Genomic DNA, 21,905 nt, shown 5'->3' with positions numbered 1-21,905 from the left:
CTCACCCAGTAACTGGTCATCTCCAGATTGGACTACTGTAATCTCCTGCTATGTGGCCTCCCTCACAAACAAACGCCTTTCTACTCCAATCTATCCTCAATGCTGCTGCCTGTCTCATCTTCCTCTCCAAACGTACTACGTCCACCTCCCCCTCTCTTACAAGCCTTTCACCGGCTTCCCTTACTCTTCTGAATCCAATTCAAGCTTCTCACACTCGCTTATAATGCCCGTACCCATTCCCCTCCAATATACATATCTGACCTTATCTCCCTTTTACACTCCCACCCGCCCTTTTTGCTCCACAAATACATGCCTCTCCTGCCAACGGATTACTTCCTCCCATTCCTGCCTCCAAGATTTTGGCTGTGGCGCTCCCTACCACTGGAATTCTCTACCTCTCCCTATCAGACTGTCCACCTCCCTACAAAACTATAAACGGGCTCTCAAATACCCACTTCTTCCTCAAACCCAGCCACCTCTCATCCTAACCCTCTGTTACATGCTCACTTCTATCTCATCTCTCATCCTAACCCTCTGCTATATGGCTCATTTCTACTCAATCATCAACCCTCCCCTTCAGAATGTAAACTTTCATGAGCAGGACCCTTTCTCCTCACATGCTGTTCCCCCTCTTATAGACTATTTTCTACTCCATACTCCAACCTACTCGCTGGCCTCTTATCAGTCATCTGTACGCAGAACTCTTGGTGAATGGAAGTTTTAAAATGTTTCTGTTCTCATTGATGAGTTCTTGGTGATCTGGGCAATCCACAAGACCCAGAATTCCAAATCTCCACTGCATCTGCAGAATGTGCCGGTCTTGTTTTCTTCTACCTAGGAGGAGGGAGCTGATCCCACAGAAATGTGGGCCATTGTGGTGAGACACAAGCCCTCTCACCACATATCCCCCCCCCCTCCCCCAATAGCTTCTCCAAGTTTGGGGAAGCGCAGTTTCTCTTTGCGACAGGCCAGACCATTCAACCTTTTCAAACTTTCCAGGTGTGTCTTCTTGATACCGCACTAATGTGGTGCACTCTGGCAAAGAAGCAACCATCCTTCTTTTCTTACAGATGCCAGGTTCTACTCCTTTTTTTTTATTTTATTTTTTTCCACTGCCTCACAGAGAATGTATCCCACAAAGAGACAGAAGGAGAACCAAGTGTCCTAGCCAGGAGCACAGGAATAGACATCTCCTCTTGTCTTGCCAAGGTTTGAGCAAGTTTATGTGGTATATGTGCTCCGCATGTCTTCTTACTGGCTGCCTGGCACGGTAGTTTACCAGTCCTACCAGTTCCACAACTTCGTAAAGGCCGTGCCAATGAGCAAACAACTTGCTCTCTTGCATCGGTTCTAAAAATAAAGCTTTGTTTCCTTTGTCCGAACGTGTGCAGAAGCATAAGTTCGTTTCTGTTGACTTTGAGCCTCTATAAGATTTTCTCGAACTATAGGAACTATTTTATACAGTCGCTCATACAGTGTTCTAATTAACTCCATGACATTGGTTCATACAACTTCTGCTGTTCCCAGCCTTCTTTTAAAATGTTGAGTACGTCTATAGGCTGTTTCCCAAAAAGAAGCTCGAAAGAGATGAACCCGATTGAGGACTGTGGTGCTTCACGAGTAGTGCACATGAGGTAAGGAAGCACTTCATCTCATGCCCATTTGCTATCTAGGACAACCCGACCGATCATGGATTTTAGGGTTCTATTGAATCTTTCCACCAACCCAGACATCCTATTCCTAATTTCTTATATAGCTCTGCCATTACTTGTGACATGAATGGGGTAACTTGATCTGTAAGGTTTTCTTTAGGGAATCCGAGATGAGAAAAGAGGAGCATTCATTCTTTGACAATAGTAGCCGTTTTAATATTTCGTAAGGGTATCTCTCCTGGAAAGCGGGTGTCCTAATAAAGTATACAAAAACATATTGATTACCCAGCTCTGACTTTACAAGTGGACCCACGAGATCCATTGCAATGCAGTCAAGTGGTACCCCAGCAATAGGCATTCGCACTAGTGGTGCCCTCAAATGATGCCTTGGGTTGGTCTTCTGGCACACGGGGCATCATTAGCAGAATTATTTTACTTCAGCTGTGATTCCTGGCCAAAAAAAGCGTAGCAGAATATGTTCTAGTATTTTCTCTTCTCCGAGATGACCTTCCCAAACGTGGGTTTGAGTGGCTCGCAACACTAGAGGTATGTGTATCCTGGGCACCAATAACTGTTCAATCTTCTTCCCTTACTACACTTAGACTCTATGGGTGGTATTCAAATGATATATCATGCCCAATATCCTTTTAAAAGTGATCCCCGTTATTGCGCATCTCGTGCCCATAGTAATCAGGTTTAGATGCGTAAAGGGTTAGGGTGCCTTGCTACCCCAGGGGTAGCGAGCTGAAATGATGATACCACGCCCATCAGCAGAAACAGACCAGGTGTGGAAGGGGGTGGAAAGAATTGAATACCACCCTATATACCAGATATATGGAGTGTCCTCTGGTGGGTAGGCAGTTCTTGCCATGCCATTAACTTCTATGACCCTAGATGTGACATTCCTGAGGGCAGCATCGTTTTGTAGATCCCGAGCAAAACTTTGCAGATCTGTGTCAGCCGGCAGCATATCCCAATCCGGACTGGGGCCACCCTCCTTCAATAATGGTAAGTCAGACTTTCCTTCTCCAAATAGGGCTGGCCGTGCTTAACCACTCTTCTCCCTTTTACGTGGTAAGGCCTTAGAGACTTTACTGTGGCTTTGTCTCTGTGGTTCCTTTAATAGCTCTACAAATCCTGGGAAATTGCGTCCTAGTATGAAAGGATAGGAGAGCTTAAGACCAACTGTGCCGACCACCTCATAAGTGCACCCCTTTATGGTGAGGTTCACACGCACCTAGGAGAAGTTTGATGTGGACCCATAAACGCAGAGTACTTCAACAAACCCTGGCACTTTTTCCACTGCCCTGGGAAAGCCAGCCCCTGATTCAGGGTCAGCTCAGTCTATAATAGCTCGGAGTACTCGCCCATTTAGTAACACAGTTTACCACATTCATGGGTGTCTAGAGTCCAGGGGTACCATCATGCAAAAAGCGGGATACGTAACGCCCATACTAGCGACTCCACACTCCATAGGCTTTTTCTGGGACAGTCCCCCCTTATATGACCTGTCTTCACACTCATAGCAGACGACCCTGGGGGTCTCAGCTGTGTTTTCTTGAGGGGTGACAGACGGGGCCACATCTTAACTGGTTGCCCATTCCCTGGTTTCTTTTCTGACAACTTTGACATATTTCCTGCAGTCTCATACCGCTCCAATACTGTTACTAAGTCCCCTAACTTCTGAGTATAGGCTTGTATGACCCAGTGCTGCATATTCTGCCCTAGCGTTCTTATACACTGGTTAATAACCACCGTCTCTACGGGATGTAGTTACGGGAGTGATAATATGGCTGCAGCCAACTCTGCCCCTGTCTGGCGAGTTCTGCCACCTGCTTCTGAATTGGAACTCCTGGTAATAGGGCCCATTTGTGGAAGTGCTGCGCTTTCCCAGAAGAAGTGAGACCTGACCGGGCTAAAATAGTACATTGAACTGAGTCATATTTCTCTGCATCAGCAGAGGATAGCTCAGCATATGTTTTCTGAGCCTAAAAGGTAAGATAGAGGGCAAGCTTATCAGCCAAAGTAACCACTGGTTATTTAAAGCGCTGTGCCACCCTCTTGAATATTAACAAATATGCCTCTGGGTCATCTGATGCAGATATTTTCTTTAGATGTCCTGCAGTAGTTGTTGTGTCTATTGATTGGGGCACTTATTGTGACATTTGTTGCTCTGTGTTTTGATGTGAGGCCAGCAAATTTACTACAGTACGAAAAAGTTCCTCCATTTTTACAGAGAGAGGCATGTGCACAAATTTTGGTGTCCTCCCTGACAAACAAACGCCTCTCTCCACTCCAATCTATCTTCAATGCTGCTGCATGGCTCATCTTCCTCTCCAAACGTACTACGTCCACCTCCACCTCTCTTACAAGCCCTTCACTGGCTTCCCTTATTCTTCTGAATCCAATTCAAGCTTTTCACACTCACTTACAATGCCCGTACCCATTACCCTCCAATATACATATCTTACCTTATCTCCCTTTTACACTCCCACCCCACTCCACAAATACATGCCTCTCCTGCCAACTGATTACTTCCTCCCATTCCTGCCTCCAAGATTATGGCTGTGGTGCTACCTACCACTGGAATTCTCAACCTCTCCCTATCAGACTCTCCACCTTTCTACAAAACTTTTAACGTGCTCCCAAATACCCACTTCTTCATCAAACCCAGCCACATCTCATCCTAACTCTCTGTTACATGCTCACTTCTAGCTCATCTCTCATCCTAACCCTCTGCTATCTGGCTCACTTCTACTCAATCATCAACCCTCCCCTTCAGAATGTAAACTCTCATAAGCAGGGCCCTTTCCCCTCACATGCTGTTCCCCCTCTTTTAGACTATTTTCTACTCCATACTCCAGCCTACTCGCTGGCCTCTTATCAGTCATCTGTACGCAGAACTCTGAGTGAATGGGAGTTTTAAACTGTTCCTGTTCTCAGTAATGAGTTCCTGTTGGATCTGGGCAATCCACAAAACCCAGAATTCCAAAACTGCACTGCGTGGGTAGTTGTGGTGAGACACAAGCCTTCTCTCCACAATAATATCACAGTACATTAGTGTTCACTCTAGAAGTGAAATGGGGCATGGCGCCGGACTCCGGGGGCATATGTGAGCGCGCGGCCACGCAAATTAGGGGGCGTGGCCACACCTACGTCATATTAGTGGGCGGTACGGCCCACAGACGCTACTATAGAGGCCGTCTGTGGCGGGCAACGTCACTTTTGGGGCGTGCCCAGCACCTCCGTCGGTGCTGGGCTTCCCCCAGCTCTCTCCCAATGCGTGAATGGATGCAGCGCGCATGCGCACGGCATCTTTACACGCTGGGAGGGCAGGAATCAGGCGGCCTAAATATTTGTTTTGTAGCATTGCCATCTGAAGTTACAAGGGTTAGTTAAGCAGTTCCTGTACTGAGGAGTAACATGGTGAAGCAAGGCTTCAGACTTGACAGGCTGAAATCTCGCTATATGGATACACCATTTTGTAAGGTTGGCTATATTTTATGACATTTTTCATGTTGACACTGCTGATTTGTTGACATGATTAGAATGTCAAAGTGTGTCCTGGTGGTGCAGTGGCATCACTTACCTAGTAGCATTTATGGTGATGCAGCTGTATCTTCTGGGTCTAGTAGTCATCTGATCCAGCTCTTGCAGTCTTTGTAAATATATCAACTTTCTGCAGATGTCGACATATTCTACGTCGACATTTCAACAATGTTGACACAGTTGTCGACATTGTGATTGTCGACATGGTGACTGCATCCCATTTTGTTCATGCTGGATAAAGTGATTCTTGATTTAGATTAAGGTCAGCAGGATATCATTTGCAAATAAGGAGGTCTTGGAGTCAGGTGGGCCCACCGGTTTGCTGTGGATATTAGGGAATAGTCCGATAATTAAGTTTTTATTTTTTTATTTAACTATGCAACCTGGGGGGAATGAAGGTGTAGAGCAGTGGTTCTCAACCTCAGTCCTCAAGTACCCCCAACAGTTCATGTTCCAGGTCACCAAGCAGTTTACCAGGTGTATTCATTACTCACTGACACATTTTAACAGACCCACAGGTGGAGCAAATTATTTCATTTGCAATCCTGTGATTAGACCTGGAAAACATGAACTGTTTGGGGCACTTGAGGACCGCGGCTGAGAACCACTGGTGTAGAGAATTTTAACAGGCAGTTCAGTGGGATGTGTCCTAATTATGAAGGTAGCAGGATTAATTTATGAAGACAATAAGTGATTTATCAGCCAATTAGCTGCTGTGGAAGAAACAAGTTCCGAAAACAGTAGCTACCGTAGGTCATGGCTCTGGGGTATGTTGTTGCTGTTATTCTCCTTGTTTGCTGCAGATAGCAGCAAAAAAAGAAAAAAAAATAGAAAGCCTTTCTCTTTGTAGATTCATAAAATGTGCCTAGAATCCTGCAGTCATTTTTCTTACTGAGGTTTTGTATGGATGCCAGGAGCTTGTGCAGTTTTAAATGCCGACCTCCTTGGTTTAATTCAATTTCCTTGTTTTAATAAATCAGTCTAAAAGGATTGTCCCCAGAGATCTGTTTTATGAAGGTTGCCGCAAGGTGATTTGACTTTAAAAGGAGACCTAGCTCCTGCATGTTGCTATTGAACTGTAATAAAGGATTCAGTTTTCACACAGTCTATACATGGCATCGTTATCTTGCTTATATGATTGTGTATGTTCAGATGTAAACCACCGTCCTATAGCCCTTTCACACACAAATCCTGGATCTGACCACTGATTTGGAATACGATTCCAATATGAGACAGACTCCTTTCACACTGCAGCTCCAACCCAGGTTATTCTCCAAGCACCAGCAATCCAGCTTTCTCTATCGTCCTAGTGGATGCTGGGGTTCCTGAAAGGACCATGGGGAATAGCGGCTCCGCAGGAGACAGGGCACAAAAAGTAAAGCTTACTATGCTGTAAACAGGACCCGGTTTAGATGACCCAGGTTACCCGTTCACACTGAGTTGGATTGCTGGTTCCACTGGACCCGTTTATTTTACGGAACCCTTTTCATACCGAGCAGCGACCAAGGTTAACCCAGCAATAACCCGGGTCTAAGCGGATGTGTGAAAGGGCTATTTTTTGTATCTATGTACCTCATACATAGTTACTTAGCGGTAACCTGACTGCTAGTTAGTGTTTTGATGATCCTAAACAGACTGCAGTGGTGAGAACTTTGAGGTACAATTGTGTTTGTGTGTGTGTGTATATTTTAGCATATATACTATATTTATATTTTTATATTTCACAGCCTTGTCCAAAAACAGATCTTGAAATTTATTCATGATGTGAAATTTCCTTGTTACGTTATTTAAAAACATTGTCCACTTATAAAGTTGCTATTTTTAAATGACTGTGCCACCTAAATGAAAAATATAATTTGGGAAAAGGCATACATAAAAACCACTTAACTCTGCGCCTTAATGGCTGCAACTTTCATCTCTCCCTCCTTTGGGCTTTACAATTCATTCCAATGGTAAAGCTCCCTGGGGTCTTGATAATGCTGCTAGCAGGACAGCAGCTCTTTGTCACAGCCATCAACTGGCTCCTGAAGAAGTGGCTCAAGGAGCAGTTTTAAGTTTTTGTTTTTTTTAATCGTATTATTTTTCTTTTCTGTAAGTTTTTGGGCGATTTTAACAGTATAAGCATCATGAAATTTACATTGTTGCATAGAACCATAAATAGCCAAGTTTTACTTATTAGTAAACCATTTATAAATGCAACAGCAAATGTTCTTACTATGTAACCGTAGCTTTTCTTTTCTAATTAAACCACATTATGCAAATATATTGTTCGATCTATCATTTCGACTTGATTCTGAATTATATATTGTACACTTCGCATAGCATGTATAGCCAATCGTGCATTCCTGTGGGTCATTCTTTCATCGTCCTGTCTGGCGTACTGCACGCCCAATGAAATGACCCAGGAAATGAGGGCATGCAGCTACATGTGTTAGGGAACGATATATTGCTCCGTTGACCACTGCATCGTGCAGTGCGTACGGGCGGCTTGATATATCGTACCATTGGTCCTGCTGTCTGCTGGGGTACACATTGTTTGATGTGTATCCGGCCCTTTGATGTTTAATATAATGTCATGCAAACTACAATACTGAACCTGCCATCTTGTGTTGGCATATGCCAACTGAAGAGCAGGGATATTCTTATAGTGTAATGTAAGATATGATACTCTTCACTAATGGAACAAAATATGTAGCACAAATATGTAGCCTGTATGTCTATGGGAGCTCCTTAATCAGAATTTTCTTATTACAATATGTGCAGATTTTTGTTTTGCATACTTTCCATGTTTCTTTTGTGTGACAGGAGGCCTATATTGCTGACCTGGATGCCAAGAGTGGTGCCAGTCTGAAACTTACCATCTTAAACCCACGTGGACGTATCTGGACTATGGTTGCTGGTGGAGGAGCGTCTGTAGTTTACAGGTATATAAACAACTATACTGTATAAAAGTGTTGAAACAGACAGGCAATGTATGCCCTGCAAATTGCAAGGTCTTTAAGGAATTAGAGTTAACCTGACATTAGCAATAAATATATTATAATTTACAGGAACATGATACCAATCTGTCATATAAGCAAATTATCACAGCAATAGCTTCATTTATTTAGCTTTATTATCTTGTTTGCTAGAAGTAAAAGAAAGGAAGTGACCGATTCAACAGAAATGTTAAAACGTGGCACCTGTTCCTGTAGCAAAGGGTGCAATAACTGGGATATAATCCCAAACGTTTATTAACACAATCTTTATTGTTACTTGTGTTTCTGCAGCGGGGTACCTTGGTTTCCACAGGGAAACATCGGGGTGTGGAAATGGATCTTGATCCAGGCACCAACAGGCTAAAGCTTTACACTGTCCCAGGATGCATTGGGGCCTCCTCTATAACCCCGCCTCCAGGCACTGTGAGCTCAGTTTTGAGTTAGTGCCTGCATGAGCAGGTCACTTAACAGGGGAGCTGCACTGGGCAGCCCTGAAAAAGCTTTTAGAAGACTTCAAGAGCTGCAGCACTTACATGTCAGGGTGACACTCTGTTCTGCGGCTCTGTCACTTCCCCAGCGGCATTGCATACTCCCTCTGGCTCTGTTCCCGGGTACTTGCGGCGGAGACGCTCCGGCTTAGGCACACGGTCGCAGATGCTCTCCTGGTTCACATGGCTGCTACTGAGGGGTGAAAGTAAGAGGGTCCCCCAGGCAGGGCCCGCCATTAAATCGCGTTTTGATCGCAGTCTAAGGAGACTGACTGCGACGCTGGCGTGGATACTGTAACCGAGCAGGGACCCCACTATACCCACTAGGGCATAGGAGTACAGGTCGGGTGTACTAATGCCCACTTTACTAAAACTCCGTAGTACTAGGTGGTGAGGACCAGCATAGGGGAGAAGGCTCTTGACCTGCAGCCCCTCCCCCAGCTCCGGGCACCATCTACTGCTGGTGTGAGCCACCTTGGGCGGCGTTCTCATTTATGTTAAATATGCTTGTGACATGCCTTACGCCCCCTATGGGAACTCGTGTGCCATTACAGTCACATATTGTCCCTATGGTAAATCCGCCTTGGGCGGATAATTTGTCTACCCAGTTGCTGCAATTGAATCAATCCTTGGTTAGACATAAAACTGCCCCAAGTCACTCTCGTATCACGGGGTCATCTAAGCGGGCTACTTCCTCCTCACAATCCACTAATCTCTCAGAAGATTCTCCTGATGAGGATGGGCAGTATACTGCCTCGTCAGACACTGACACAGTTGATGCTGACAAGGAATCTACTACTCAGGTTGATGTCCCTGACTTAGTGGTTGCTATCAAGCAGATCCTACAGATCACTGATGATGATGAGGATTCCACTATGGTGTCTAAGAAACCTGATAAGTTTAAACGTCAGAAGGTAACTAAAACTTTTTCTCTAACGTCCTAAGTGGATGCTGGGGACTCCGTCAGGACCATGGGGAATAGCGGCTCCGCAGGAGACAGGGCACAAAAATAAAGCTTTAGGATTAGGTGGTGTGTACTGGCTCCTCCCCCTATGACCCTCCTCCAAGCCTCAGTTAGGTTTTTGTGCCCGTCCGAGCAGGGTGCAATCTAGGTGGCTCTCCTAAAGAGCTGCTTAGAAAAAGTTTTTAGGTTTTTTATTTTCAGTGAGTCCTGCTGGCAACAGGCTCACTGCATCGAGGGACTTAGGGGCGAGAATTTCAACTCACTTGCGTGCAGGATGGATTGGATTCTTAGGCTACTGGACACCATTAGCTCCAGAGGGAGTCGGAACACAGGTCTCACCCTGGGGTTCGTCCCGGAGCCGCGCCGCCGACCCCCCTTACAGATGCTGAAGATTGAAGGTCCGGAAACAGGCGGCAGAAGGCTCTTCAGTCTTCATGAAGGTAGCGCACAGCACTGCAGCTGTGCGCCATTGTTGTCACACACTTCACACCAAGCGGTCACGGAGGGTGCAGGGCGCTGCTGGGGGCGCCCTGGGCAGCAATATTTAATACCTTTATGGCAAAAGAATACATCACATATAGCCATTGAGGCTATATGTATGTATTTAACCCATGCCAGATATCTAAAACTCCGGGAGAAAAGCCAGCCGAAATAGGGGGCAGGGCTTATTCTCCTCAGCACACAGCGCCATTTTCCTGCTCAGCTCCGCTGTGAGGAAGGCTCCCAGGACTCTCCCCTGCACTGCACTACAGAAACAGGGTAAAACAGAGAGGGGGGGCATTTTTTGGCGATATTTTGATATATTTAAGCTGCTATAAGGAACAACACTTATATAAGGTTGTTCCCATATATATTATAGCGCTTGGGTGTGTGCTGGCAAACTCTCCCTCTGTCTCCCCAAAGGGCTAGTGGGGTCCTGTCTTCGATAAGAGCATTCCCTGTGTGTCTGCTGTGTGTCGGTACGTGTGTGTCGACATGTATGAGGACGATGTTGGTGTGGAGGCAGAGCAATTGCCGATAATGGTGATGTCACCCCCCAGGGAGTCGACACCGGAATGGATGGCTTTGTTTATGGAATTACGTGATAATGTCAGCACATTACAAAAATCAGTTGACGACATGAGACGGCCGGCAAACCAGTTAGTACCTGCCCAGGCGTCTCAGACACCGTCAGGGGCTGTAAAGCGCCCTTTACCTCAGTCGGTCGACACAGACCCAGACACAGACACTGAATCTAGTGTCGACGGTGATGAAACAAACGTATTTTCAAGTAGGGCCACACGTTATATGATCACGGCAATGAAGGAGGCTTTGCATATCTCTGATACTGCAAGTACCACAAAAAGGGGTATTATGTGGGGGGGTAAAAAAACTACCTGTAGTTTTTCCTGAATCAGAGGAATTAAATGATGTATGTGATGAAGCGTGGGTTAACCCAGATAGAAAAGTGCTAATTTCAAAAAAGTTATTAGCATTATACCCTTTCCCGCCAGAGGTTAGGGCGCGCTGGGAAACACCCCCTAGGGTGGATAAGGCGCTCACACGCTTATCAAAACAAGTGGCGTTACCGTCTCCTGATACGGCCGCCCTCAGGGATCCAGCTGATAGGAGACTGGAAACTACCCTAAAAAGTATATACACACATACTGGTGTTATACTGCGACCAGCCATCGCCTCAGCCTGGATGTGCAGTGCTGGGGTCGTCTGGTTGGATTCCCTGACTGAAAATATTGATACCCTGGATAGGGACAGTATTTTATTGACTATAGAGCAATTAAAGGATGCTTTCCTTTATATGCGAGATGCTCAGAGCGATATTTGCACTCTGGCATAGAGAGTAAATGCGATGTCCATATCTGCCAGAAGGAGTTTATGGACGCGACAGTGGTCAGGTGATGCGGATTCCAAACGACATATGGAAGTATTGCCGTATAAAGGGGAGGAATTATTTGGCGTCGGTCTATCGGATCTGGTGGCCACGGCAACTGCCGGAAAATCCACCTTTTTACCTCAGACCCCCTCCCAACAGAAAAAGACACCGTCTTTTCAGCCGCAGTCCTTTCGGTCCTATAAGAACAAGCGGACAAAAGGACAGTCATATCTGCCTCGGGGCAGAGGAAGGGGTAAGAGAGGGCAGCAAGCAGCCCCTGCCCAGGAACAGAAGCCCTCTCAGGGTTCTGCAAAGCCCTCAGCATGACGCTGGGGCCTTACAAGCGGACTCGGGAGCGGTGGGGGGTCGACTCAAGAATTTCAGCGCACAGTGGGCTTGCTCACAGGTGGACCCCTGGATCCTGCAGGTAGTATCTCAGGGTTACAGGTTGGAATTCGAGAAGTCTCCCCCTCGCAGGTTCCTAAAGTCTGCTTTGCCAACGTCTCCCTCAGACAGGGCGACGGTATTGGAAGCCATTCACAAGCTGTTTTCTCAGCAGGTGATAGTCAAGGTACCCCTCCTACAACAGGGAAAGGGGTATTACTCCACGCTATTTGTGGTACCGAAGCCGGACGGCTCGGTAAGACCTATTCTAAATCTGAAATCTTTGAACCTGTACATACAAAAATTCAAGTTCAAGATGGAGTCACTCAGAGCAGTGATAGCGAATCTGGAAGAAGGGGACTTTATGGTGTCCCTGGACATAAAGGATGCTTACCTGCATGTCCCAATTTGCCCTTCACATCAAGGGTACCTCAGGTTCGTGGTGCAAAACTGTCATTATCAGTTTCAGACGCTGCCGTTTGGATTGTCCACGGCACCTCGGGTCTTTACCAAGGTAATGGCCGAAATGATGATTCTTCTGCGAAGAAGAGGCGTATTAATTATCCCTTACTTGGACGATCTCCTGATAAGGGCAAGGTCCAGAGAACAGCTGGAGGACGGAGTAGCACTAACCCGACTAGTGCTGCAACAACACGGGTGGATTCTGAATTTTCCAAAATCTCAGTTGACCCCGACGACACGTCTGCTGTTCCTGGGAATGATTCTGGACACGGTTCAGAAAAAGGTGTTTCTTCCGGAGGAGAAAGCCAGGGAGTTATCCAAACTTGTCAGGAACCTCCTAAAACCAGGGAAAGTGTCTGTGCATCAATGCACAAGAGTCCTGGGAAAGATGGTGGCTTCTTACGAAGCGATTCCATTCGGCAGATTCCACGCACGAACTTTTCAGTGGGATCTGCTGGACAAATGGTCCGGATCACATCTGCAGATGCATCAGCGGATAACCTTATCGCCACGGACAAGGGTGTCTCTTCTGTGGTGGTTGCAGAGTGCTCATCTGTTAGAGGGCCGCAGATTCGGCATACAGGACTGGGTCCTGGTGACCACGGATGCCAGTCTGAGAGGCTGAGGAGCGGTCACACAGGGAAGAAACTTCCAGGGAGTATGGTCAAGCCTGGAGATGTCTCTTCACATAAATATACTGGAGCTAAGAGCGATTTACAATGCTCTAAGTCTGGCAAAACCCCTGCTTCAGGGTCAGCCGGTGTTGATCCAGTCGGACAACATCACGGCAGTCGCCCACGTAAACAGACAGGGCGGCACAAGAAGCAGGACAGCAATGGCAGAAGCTGCAAGGATTCTTCGCTGGGCGGAAGATCATGTGATAGCACTGTCAGCAGTATTCATTCCGGGAGTGGACAACTGGGAAGCAGACTTCCTCAGCAGACACGATCTACACCCGGGAGAGTGGGGACTTCATCCAGAAGTCTTCCACATGATTGTGAACCGTTGGGAAAAACCAATGGTGGATATGATGGCGTCCCGCCTCAACAAAAAACTGGACAGGTATTGCGCCAGGTAGAGAGACCCTCTGGCAATAGCTGTGGACGCTCTGGTAACACCGTGGGTGTTCCAGTCAGTGTATGTGTTGCCTCTCATGCCAAAAGTACTGAGAATTATACGGCAAAAGGGAGTAAGAACGATACTAGTGGCTCCGGATTGGCCAAGAAGAACTTGGTACCCGGAACTTCAAGAGATGCTCACGGAGGATCCGTGGCCTCTACCTCTAAGACGGGACCTGCTTCAGCAGGGACCGTGTCTATTCCAAGACTTACCGCGGCTGCGTTTGACGGCATGGCGGTTGAACGCCGAATTCTAAGGGAAAAAGGCATTCCGGAAGAGGTCATTCCTACACTGGTAAAAGCCAGGAAGGAGGTGACTGCACAACATTATCACCGCATTTGGAGAAAATATGTTGCGTGGTGTGAGGCCAGGAAGGCCCCCACGGAGGAATTTCAACTGGGTCGATTCCTACATTTCCTGCAAACAGGATTGTCTATGGGCCTCAAATTGGGGTCCATTAAGGTTCAAATTTCGGCCCTGTCGATTTTCTTCCAGAAAGAATTGGCTTCAGTTCCTGAAGTCCAGACTTTTGTAAAAGGAGTACTACATATACAGCCCCCGGTTGTGCCCCCAGTGGCACCGTGGGATCTTAATGTAGTCTTGGATTTTCTCAAATCCCATTGGTTTGAGCCGCTCAAATCGGTGGAGTTGAAGTATCTTACATGGAAAGTAACCATGCTACTGGCCCTGGCTTCAGCCAGGAGAGTATCAGAATTGGCGGCTTTATCATATAAGAGCCCATATCTGATTTTCCATACGGACAGGGCAGAACTGCGGACGCGTCCTCATTTTCTGCCTAAGGTGGTGTCAGCGTTTCACCTGAACCAGCCTATTGTGGTGCCTGCGGCTACTAACGATTTGGAGGATTCCAAGTTGTTGGACGTGGTCCGGGCATTGAAAATATATATTTCAAGAACGGCGGGAGTCAGAAAGTCTGACTCACTGTTTATATTGTATGCACCCAACAAGATGGGTGCTCCTGCTTCTAAGCAGACGATTGCTCGTTGGATTTGTAGCACAATTCAACTTGCACATTCTGTGGCAGGCTTGCCACAACCTAAATCTGTCAAGGCTCATTCCACAAGGAAAGTGGGCTCATCCTGGGCGGCTGCCCGGGGGGTCTCGGCATTACAACTCTGCCGAGCTGCTACTTGGTCAGGGGCAAACACGTTTGCAAAATTCTACAAATTTGATACCCTGGCTGAGGAGGACCTTGAGTTCTCTCATTCGGTGCTGCAGAGTCATCCGCACTCTCCCGCCCGTTTGGGAGCTTTGGTATAATCCCCATGGTCCTGACGGAGTCCTCAGCATCCACTTAGGACGTTAGAGAAAATAAGAATTTACTTACCGATAATTCTATTTCTCGTAGTCCGTAGTGGATGCTGGGCGCCCATCCCAAGTGCGGATTGTCTGCAATACTTGTACATAGTTGTTACAAACAAATTCGGGTTGTTATTGTTGTGAGCCGTCTGTTCAGAGGCTCCTACGTTTGTCATACTGTTAACTGGGTTCAGATCACAAGTTATACGGTGTGATTGGTGTGGCTGGTATGAGTCTTACCCGGGATTCAATATCCTTCCTTATTGTGTACGCTCGTCCGGGCACAGTATCCTAACTGAGGCTTGGAGGAGGGTCATAGTGGGAGGAGCCAGTACACACCACCTAATCCTAAAGCTTTATTTTTGTGCCCTGTCTCCTGCGGAGCCGCTATTCCCCATGGTCCTGACGGAGTCCCCAGCATCCACTACGGACTACGAGAAATAGAATTATCGGTAAGTAAATTCTTATTATTACTGCATTCTGACCTTTTTTTGTAAATATACATAAAGAACCCTGGTCGTCTCCAGGAAATAAATTCTCCCTATCTAAAAGGATGGTAGCTCGCTATCCTTTCCCTTCAGAGTTATGTAACAAGTGGGAAAACTCACCGCCGGTGGACTCCCATGTCACCTGTCTCGTGGTGTCATCTACTCTGCCTGTCATCACTGTCACCTCACTGAAGGAACCGACCGATAAGCGTGTGGAGGATGCCTGAAGTCTGTTTACTCCTTTACATGTGCTGTACATAGACTAACTATAGCAGCCTTCTGGGCTGCAAAAGGAATAGAAGCATGGGTTCAGGCATTAGAGCTGCCTCAGGATATCTCTGACACTGCCAGACAATACTTTTCTCATATTACCACCCCTGCCTATTACATTCATGAGGTGTCCTCTGAGGCGGGTGTGTTAGCGGTCAAGGCATCGACTACGTCCCTCCTGGCGCACCGTATTCTGTGGTTGAGGTCATGGAAGGTGGACCTGGACTCCAAAAAGACCTTGGAGCTACTCCCTTTTAAGGGGGACATCCTATTTGGGGAAGATCTCAATAAAATTGTGACTGACTTAGCGGCTTCTAAGACTTCTTTTCTCCCAAATACTAATCCTTCTGCACAGAAGGCAAAAGGTACCACTTTTTGCTCCTTTCGACTTCAAGGGAAAGCAAAAGGTCAGGCTTACCCGAGACAATCTTGTGCTCCCAAAATCACTAAGCCCAAGGCAAAACAATCCTGGGCAGCCCATCTGCATGCTTCTAAACACGACAAGCCTGCTGCATGATGGGGCGGGCCTCCCCCTGGGGGACCCCAGGGTGGGAGACCGACTTCTGCGATTCACCCAGGTCTGGTTGAATACCACTTCAGACGCATGGGTGCGAGAAGTTGTCTCTCACGGGTACGCAGTCTCTTTCAAGAGATGTCCCCCTCGCCAGTTCTGCACAACCGTTATCCCTTTGGATCCGTTGAAGGCGCAAGCTCTCCAACTGGTTGTGCGCTCTCTCCTGGGTACAGGAGTGGTGGTGCCAGTACCTCTGTCCCAGAGAGGCAGAGGATACTACTCTACCCTGTTTCTAATCCCAAAACCCAATGGGTCTTTCTGGCCTATACTCAACCTCAAATCACTGAACAAGTTTGTGAGAGTGTCCAAGTTCGTTATGGAAACACTGCGCTCAATTGTGCTGGCCATGGAACCTGGAGACTATATGGTGTCCCTGGATATACAAGATGCTTACCTGCATATACCTATTGCCATATCGCATCAGCAATATCTGTGGTTTGCTATTGGCAACCTTCACTATCAATTCTAGGCTCTGCCGTTTGGACTGGCCACGGCCCCTCGGATCTTCACCAAGGTTATGGCCGTGATGACTGCTCATCTGTCGCCAGGGAGTCCAGATCCTGCCGTATCTGGACGACTTGCTGATTCTGGCAAACTCCCACGATATCCTCCTCAGTCATCTACAACTGACAGTAAACTTCCTACAAGCCCACGGGTGGCTCATCAACTGGAAGAAGTCCTCGCTCGTCCCTGCTCGGAGCATAATGCACCTGGGGGCATTGCTGGGCACACACAGTCAACGGCTGTTTCTTTCTCCAGAGAAGGTCCTGAAACTTCAGGACATGATCAGATACTTCCTCTCTCGCTCAAGAGTGTCGATACACTCGGCGATGCAAGTATTAGACCTCATGGTGTCGGCGTTCGACATGGTAGAGTACGCTCAATTTCATTCCCGCCCTCTGTAGAGGTTAATCCTTTCCAAGAGGGATGGCCTACCTCATTGGATCAGGTCTCACATAATCTCCTTGACGCCGGAGGTTCGTCTGTCACTGGCCTGGTGGCTACAGGACCAGCAGTTGAGCAGGGGCCGTCCCTTCTGGGTCCTACTGACTACGGACGCCAGTCTGAGGGGTTGGGACGTGGTGTTAGAGCAACACTCTTTCCAGTGTCGGTGGACCACGGAGGAATCACTCCTACCGATAAACATTCTGGAATTGCAGGCAGTGTTCAATGCTTTGTATCTCGCCCGGCCTCTGATACAGAACAGGCCTGTTCAAGTACAAAAAGATAGATTACCCAAAGGTGCTCGGGCGCTTTAAGTATGGGATATTCCACCGAGCAGCGGCCTCTGAAGGAAGGGAAGTCACTCCCGAGTATAGTACAAAAAAACGGGGTTGAGGCTGCGCTATATTTTATCAATATGACAACTCCGGTATTATATCTATTAGTACCAAAATTTATTTCTAAAACATTAGTATATATTTCAGTTTAAAAATCAATACATCATAAGAAATGCATGCATATCAAAGTAAAAAATTTAAAATGTGTAATTCATACAGAAAATGGTTTAGGTTACCCAATTCGCCAGGAATATGGAAAAGATTAGGTTTTAGGGAGTCCGTTCCAAAGATATTCCCCTGTATTGTTTAAGTCCAGCAAAAACAAAGTCTCAGAGATGAGCAATGTCCAATAGGATGGCAAGTTACCGTTAGAGGATGGTGTGCTCCTGGATCTTTAGTGGTGAGCTCCTCATGCAGTACGGTGAATGTACTTCCTTCATGCAACTTTGCTATTTAATTTCTCAGAGTGAAAGTAGATTGCCTGGACAAGGTTAGGGGATGGTCCGGTCCTCCGCTGAAGAGTTCCTGGCGTGGGTCCCTTGTGCAATCAGACAACTCAACCATGGTGGAATACATAAACCATCAAGGCGGCACTCGAAGCCGCACGGCAATGAGGGAAATGTCAAAAATCCTTTGTTGGGCTGAATGCCATCTGCCACCAGTATCGGCAGTGTTCATTCCGGGAGTCCTCAGTTGGGAAGCAGATTTCCTCAGTCGTCAGGACGTGCACGGCGGAGAGTGGAGTCTTCATCGGGAAATCTTTCAACTCCTAGTGGACAAGTGGGACCTACCAGATGTAGACCTGATGGCGTCTCAACACAATCACAAAGTTCCGGGCTTCGGATCAAGAACCAGGGATCCTCAAGCAGCGTTCGTGGACGCACTGGCAATTCCATGGAACTTTCGGCTGCCATACGTGTTTCCTCTACTGTCACTCCTGCCCAGGGTACTGCGGAAGTTCAAGCAAGAAAGAGGAATACTACTTCTAGTCGCTCCAGCGTGGCCAAGATGGCATTGGTTCTCAGACCTGAAGGGTCTATCAATAGATCGTCCTCTTCTACTTCCTCAACGCCCAGACCTCCTCGTTCAGGGCCCTTGTGTCTTCCCGGACCTGGCCAGACTGGCTTTGACGGCGTGGCTCTTGAAGCTTCACTCCTGAGGGCCAAAGGACCAAGGCTGTTATCCAAACTATGCTGAAGGCCCGCAAACCGGCATCTTCGCGGATTTATTACAGGGTATGGAATTCTTACTTCACCTGGTGTACTGCTAAGAATTACGATGCTAACAAATTCAGTACTTCCAGACTTCTGCCTTTTCTACAACAAGGCCTGGATTTAGGCCTTTGTCTGGCCTCCCTCAAGGTTCATATCTCTGCCTTGTCGGTGTGGTTTCAGAGAAAAATTGCGTCTATTCCTGATGTTCATACTTTCACTCAGGGTGTTTTACGGATTCAGCCTCCCTATGTCCCTCCTGGGGATCTGTCTGAATGCCCTGCAAGAGTCTCCATCTAAACCTCTTGAGTCAGTGGACCTTAAATAGCTCACGGTCAAGGAGGAGGGTGTCTGACCTGTCCAGTCGTCCACCCTTTCTGATATTTTACCGTGACCGGGCAGTTCTTAGAACTCGCCCTGGTTATTTGCCTAAGGTGTTGTCATATTTCTCTAACGTCCTAGTGGATGCTGGGAACTCCGTAAGGACCATGGGGGATAGCGGGCTCCGAAGGAGGCTGGGCACTCTAGAAAGATCTTAGACTACCTGGTGTGCACTGGCTCCTCCCACTATGACCCTCCTCCAAGCCTCAGTTAGATTTCGTGCCCGGCCGAGGTTGGATGCACACTAGGGGCTCTCCTGAGCTCTTAGAAAGTTATAGTCTTAGAATTTGTTATTTTCAGTGAGACCTGCTGGCAACAGGCTCACTGCAGCGAGGGACTAAGGGGAGAAGAAGCGAACTCGCCTGCTTGCAGCCGGATTGGGCTTCTTAGGCTACTGGACACCATTAGCTCCAGAGGGATCGACCGCAGGCCCAGCCTTGATGTTCGGTCCCGGAGCCGCGCCGCCGTCCCCCTTACAGAGCCAGAAGCAAGAAGATGGTCCGGAAAATCGGCGGCATGAAGACTCTGTCTTCACCAAGGTAGCGCACAGCACTGCAGCTGTGCGCCATTGCTCCTCTCACACACTTCACACTCCGGTCACTGAGGGTGCAGGGCGCTGGGGGGGGCGCCCTGAGGCAGCAATAAAAACACCTTGGCTGGCTAAAATACCTCAATATATGGCCAGGGGCTATATATGAGGTAAATACCCCTGCCAGAATTCCATAAAAAACGGGAGAATAGGCCACGAAAAAGGGGCGGAGCCTATCTCCTCAGCACACTGGCGCCATTTTTCCCTCACAGCTCGGCTGGAGGGAAGCTCCCTGGCTCTTCCCTGCAATTCTACAGTACAGTAAGAGGGAAAAGAGAGGGGGGGGCATTAAAATTGGCACTGTATACAGTATATTATATAAAAGCTATTAGGGACATAACTCAGTTAGTCCCTGTATATATATAGCGCTCTGGTGTGTGCTGGCATACTCTTACTCTGTCCCCCCAAAGGGCTTTTGTGGGTCCTGTCCTCGTTTAGAGCATTCCCTGTGTGTCTGCGGTGTGTCGGTACGGCTGTGTCGACATGTTGAATGAGGAGGCTTATATGGTGACAGAACAGAGGCCGATATATGTGATGTCGCCCCCTGTGGGGCCGACACCAGAGTGGATGGATAGGTGAAAGGTATTAACCGACAGTGTCAACTCCTTACATAAAAGGGTGGATGACGTAACAGCTGTGGGACAGCCGGCTTCGCAGCCCGCGCCTGCCCAGGCGTCTCAAAGGCCATCAGGGGCTCAAAAACGCCCGCTCTCTCAGATGGCAGACACAGATGTCGACACGGAGTCTGACTCCAGTGTCGACAAGGTGGAGACATATACACAATCCACTAGGAACATCCGTGACGTGATCCCGGCAATAAAAAATGTGTTATACATTTCTGACTTTAACCCAAGCACCTCTAAAAATGGGTTTTAGGTTTGGGGAGAAAAAACAGGCAGTGTTTTGTTCCCCCATCAGATGAATAAATGAAGTGTGTGAAAGCGTGGGTTCCCCCGTTAAGAAACTGGTAATTTATAAAAAGTTACTGATGGCGTACCCTTTCCCGCCAGGTGGATAAGTTACGCTGGGAGATATCCCCTAGGGTGGATAAGGCGCTCACACGTTTGTCAAAAAAGGTGGCACTGCCGTCTTAGGATACGGCCACTTTAATAGGTACCTGTTGATAAAAAACAGGAGGCTATCCTGAAGTCTGTATTTACACACTCAGGTACTAGACTGAGACCTGCAGATAGTGCTGCTGCAGCGTGGTCGGTGACCCTGTCAAACAGGGATACTAGTTGGCAAACATAAAAACATATTAAAGACGTCGTCTTATATATGGGGGATGCACAGAGGGATATTTTGCCGGCTGGCATCCAAAATAAATGTAATGTCCATTCTGTCAGGAGGGTATTAGAGACCTGTCGCTGGACAGGTGATGCTGACTTAAAAAGCGCATAGAGAGCCTTATAAGGGTGAGGAATTATTTGGGGATGGTCTCTGGGACCTCGTATCCACAGCAACTGCTGGGAAGAAATAATTTTACCTCAGGTTTCCTCACAGACAAAGGTACAGTCCTTTCGGCTTCAGAAAAGCAAGCGGGTCAAATGGCGCTTCCTTTCTGTACAGAGACAAGGGTAGAGGGAAAAAAGCTGCACCAGTCAGCCTGTTCCCAGAATCAAGATTCTTCCCCCGCCTCCTGTGAGGCCACACCATGACGCGGGTGCTCCACAGGTGTAGCCAGGTACGGTGGGGGGCCGTCTCAAAAATTTCAGCAATTAGTGGGCTCGCTCACAGGTGGATCCCTGTTTCTTTCAAGTAGTATTTCAGGGGTACAAGCTGGAATTCGAGATGTCTCCCCCCAGCCGTTTCCTAAAATATGCCTTGCTGACAACTCCCTCAGGCAGGGAGGCTGTGCTAGAGGCAATTAATAAGCGGTATTCCCAGCAGGTAATACTCAAGGTGCCCCTACTTCAACAAGGACGGGGTTACTATTCCACACGGGTTGGGGTACCGAAACCGCATGGTTCGGTGTGACCCATTTTATATTTAAAATCCTTGAACACAAAAATTCAAGTTCAAGATGGAATCGCTCAGGGCGGTTATTCCAAGCCTGGACGAGGGGGATTACATGGTATCCTGGGACATCAAGGATGCTTACCTGCATGTCCCCATTTACCATCCTCGCCAGGAGTACCTCAGATTTGTGGTACAGGATTACCATTACCAAGTCCAGACACTGCCGTTTGGACTGTACATGGCACCGAGGGTGTTTTATCAAGGTAATGGCCGAAATGTTGATACTCCTTCAAAAAAAAAAAAGGGGAGTTGTAATTATCCCGTACTTGGACAATCTCGTTATAAGGGCGAAGTCCAAGGAGCAGTT

General features: G+C 47.6%; 1 protein-coding gene across 2 annotated transcripts in view; it reads left to right on the top strand.

Annotated features, from left to right (window-relative positions):
- The window catches only part of ACLY (ATP citrate lyase), a 202,395-nt gene that overhangs the window by 76,744 nt on the left and 103,746 nt on the right, over positions 1-21,905 (top strand). For both annotated transcript variants that reach the window (XM_063959399.1, XM_063959400.1), the window contains exon 8: positions 8,007-8,125. In XM_063959399.1, coding sequence (XP_063815469.1) covers positions 8,007-8,125 — 119 coding nt within the window. The remainder of the gene's footprint in view (positions 1-8,006; positions 8,126-21,905) is intronic.

Source organism: Pseudophryne corroboree, chromosome 3 (assembly GCF_028390025.1).
Source record: "Pseudophryne corroboree isolate aPseCor3 chromosome 3, aPseCor3.hap2, whole genome shotgun sequence".
NCBI lineage: Eukaryota > Metazoa > Chordata > Amphibia > Anura > Myobatrachidae > Pseudophryne > Pseudophryne corroboree.
This window is presented reverse-complemented; position numbering and strand designations above follow the sequence as displayed.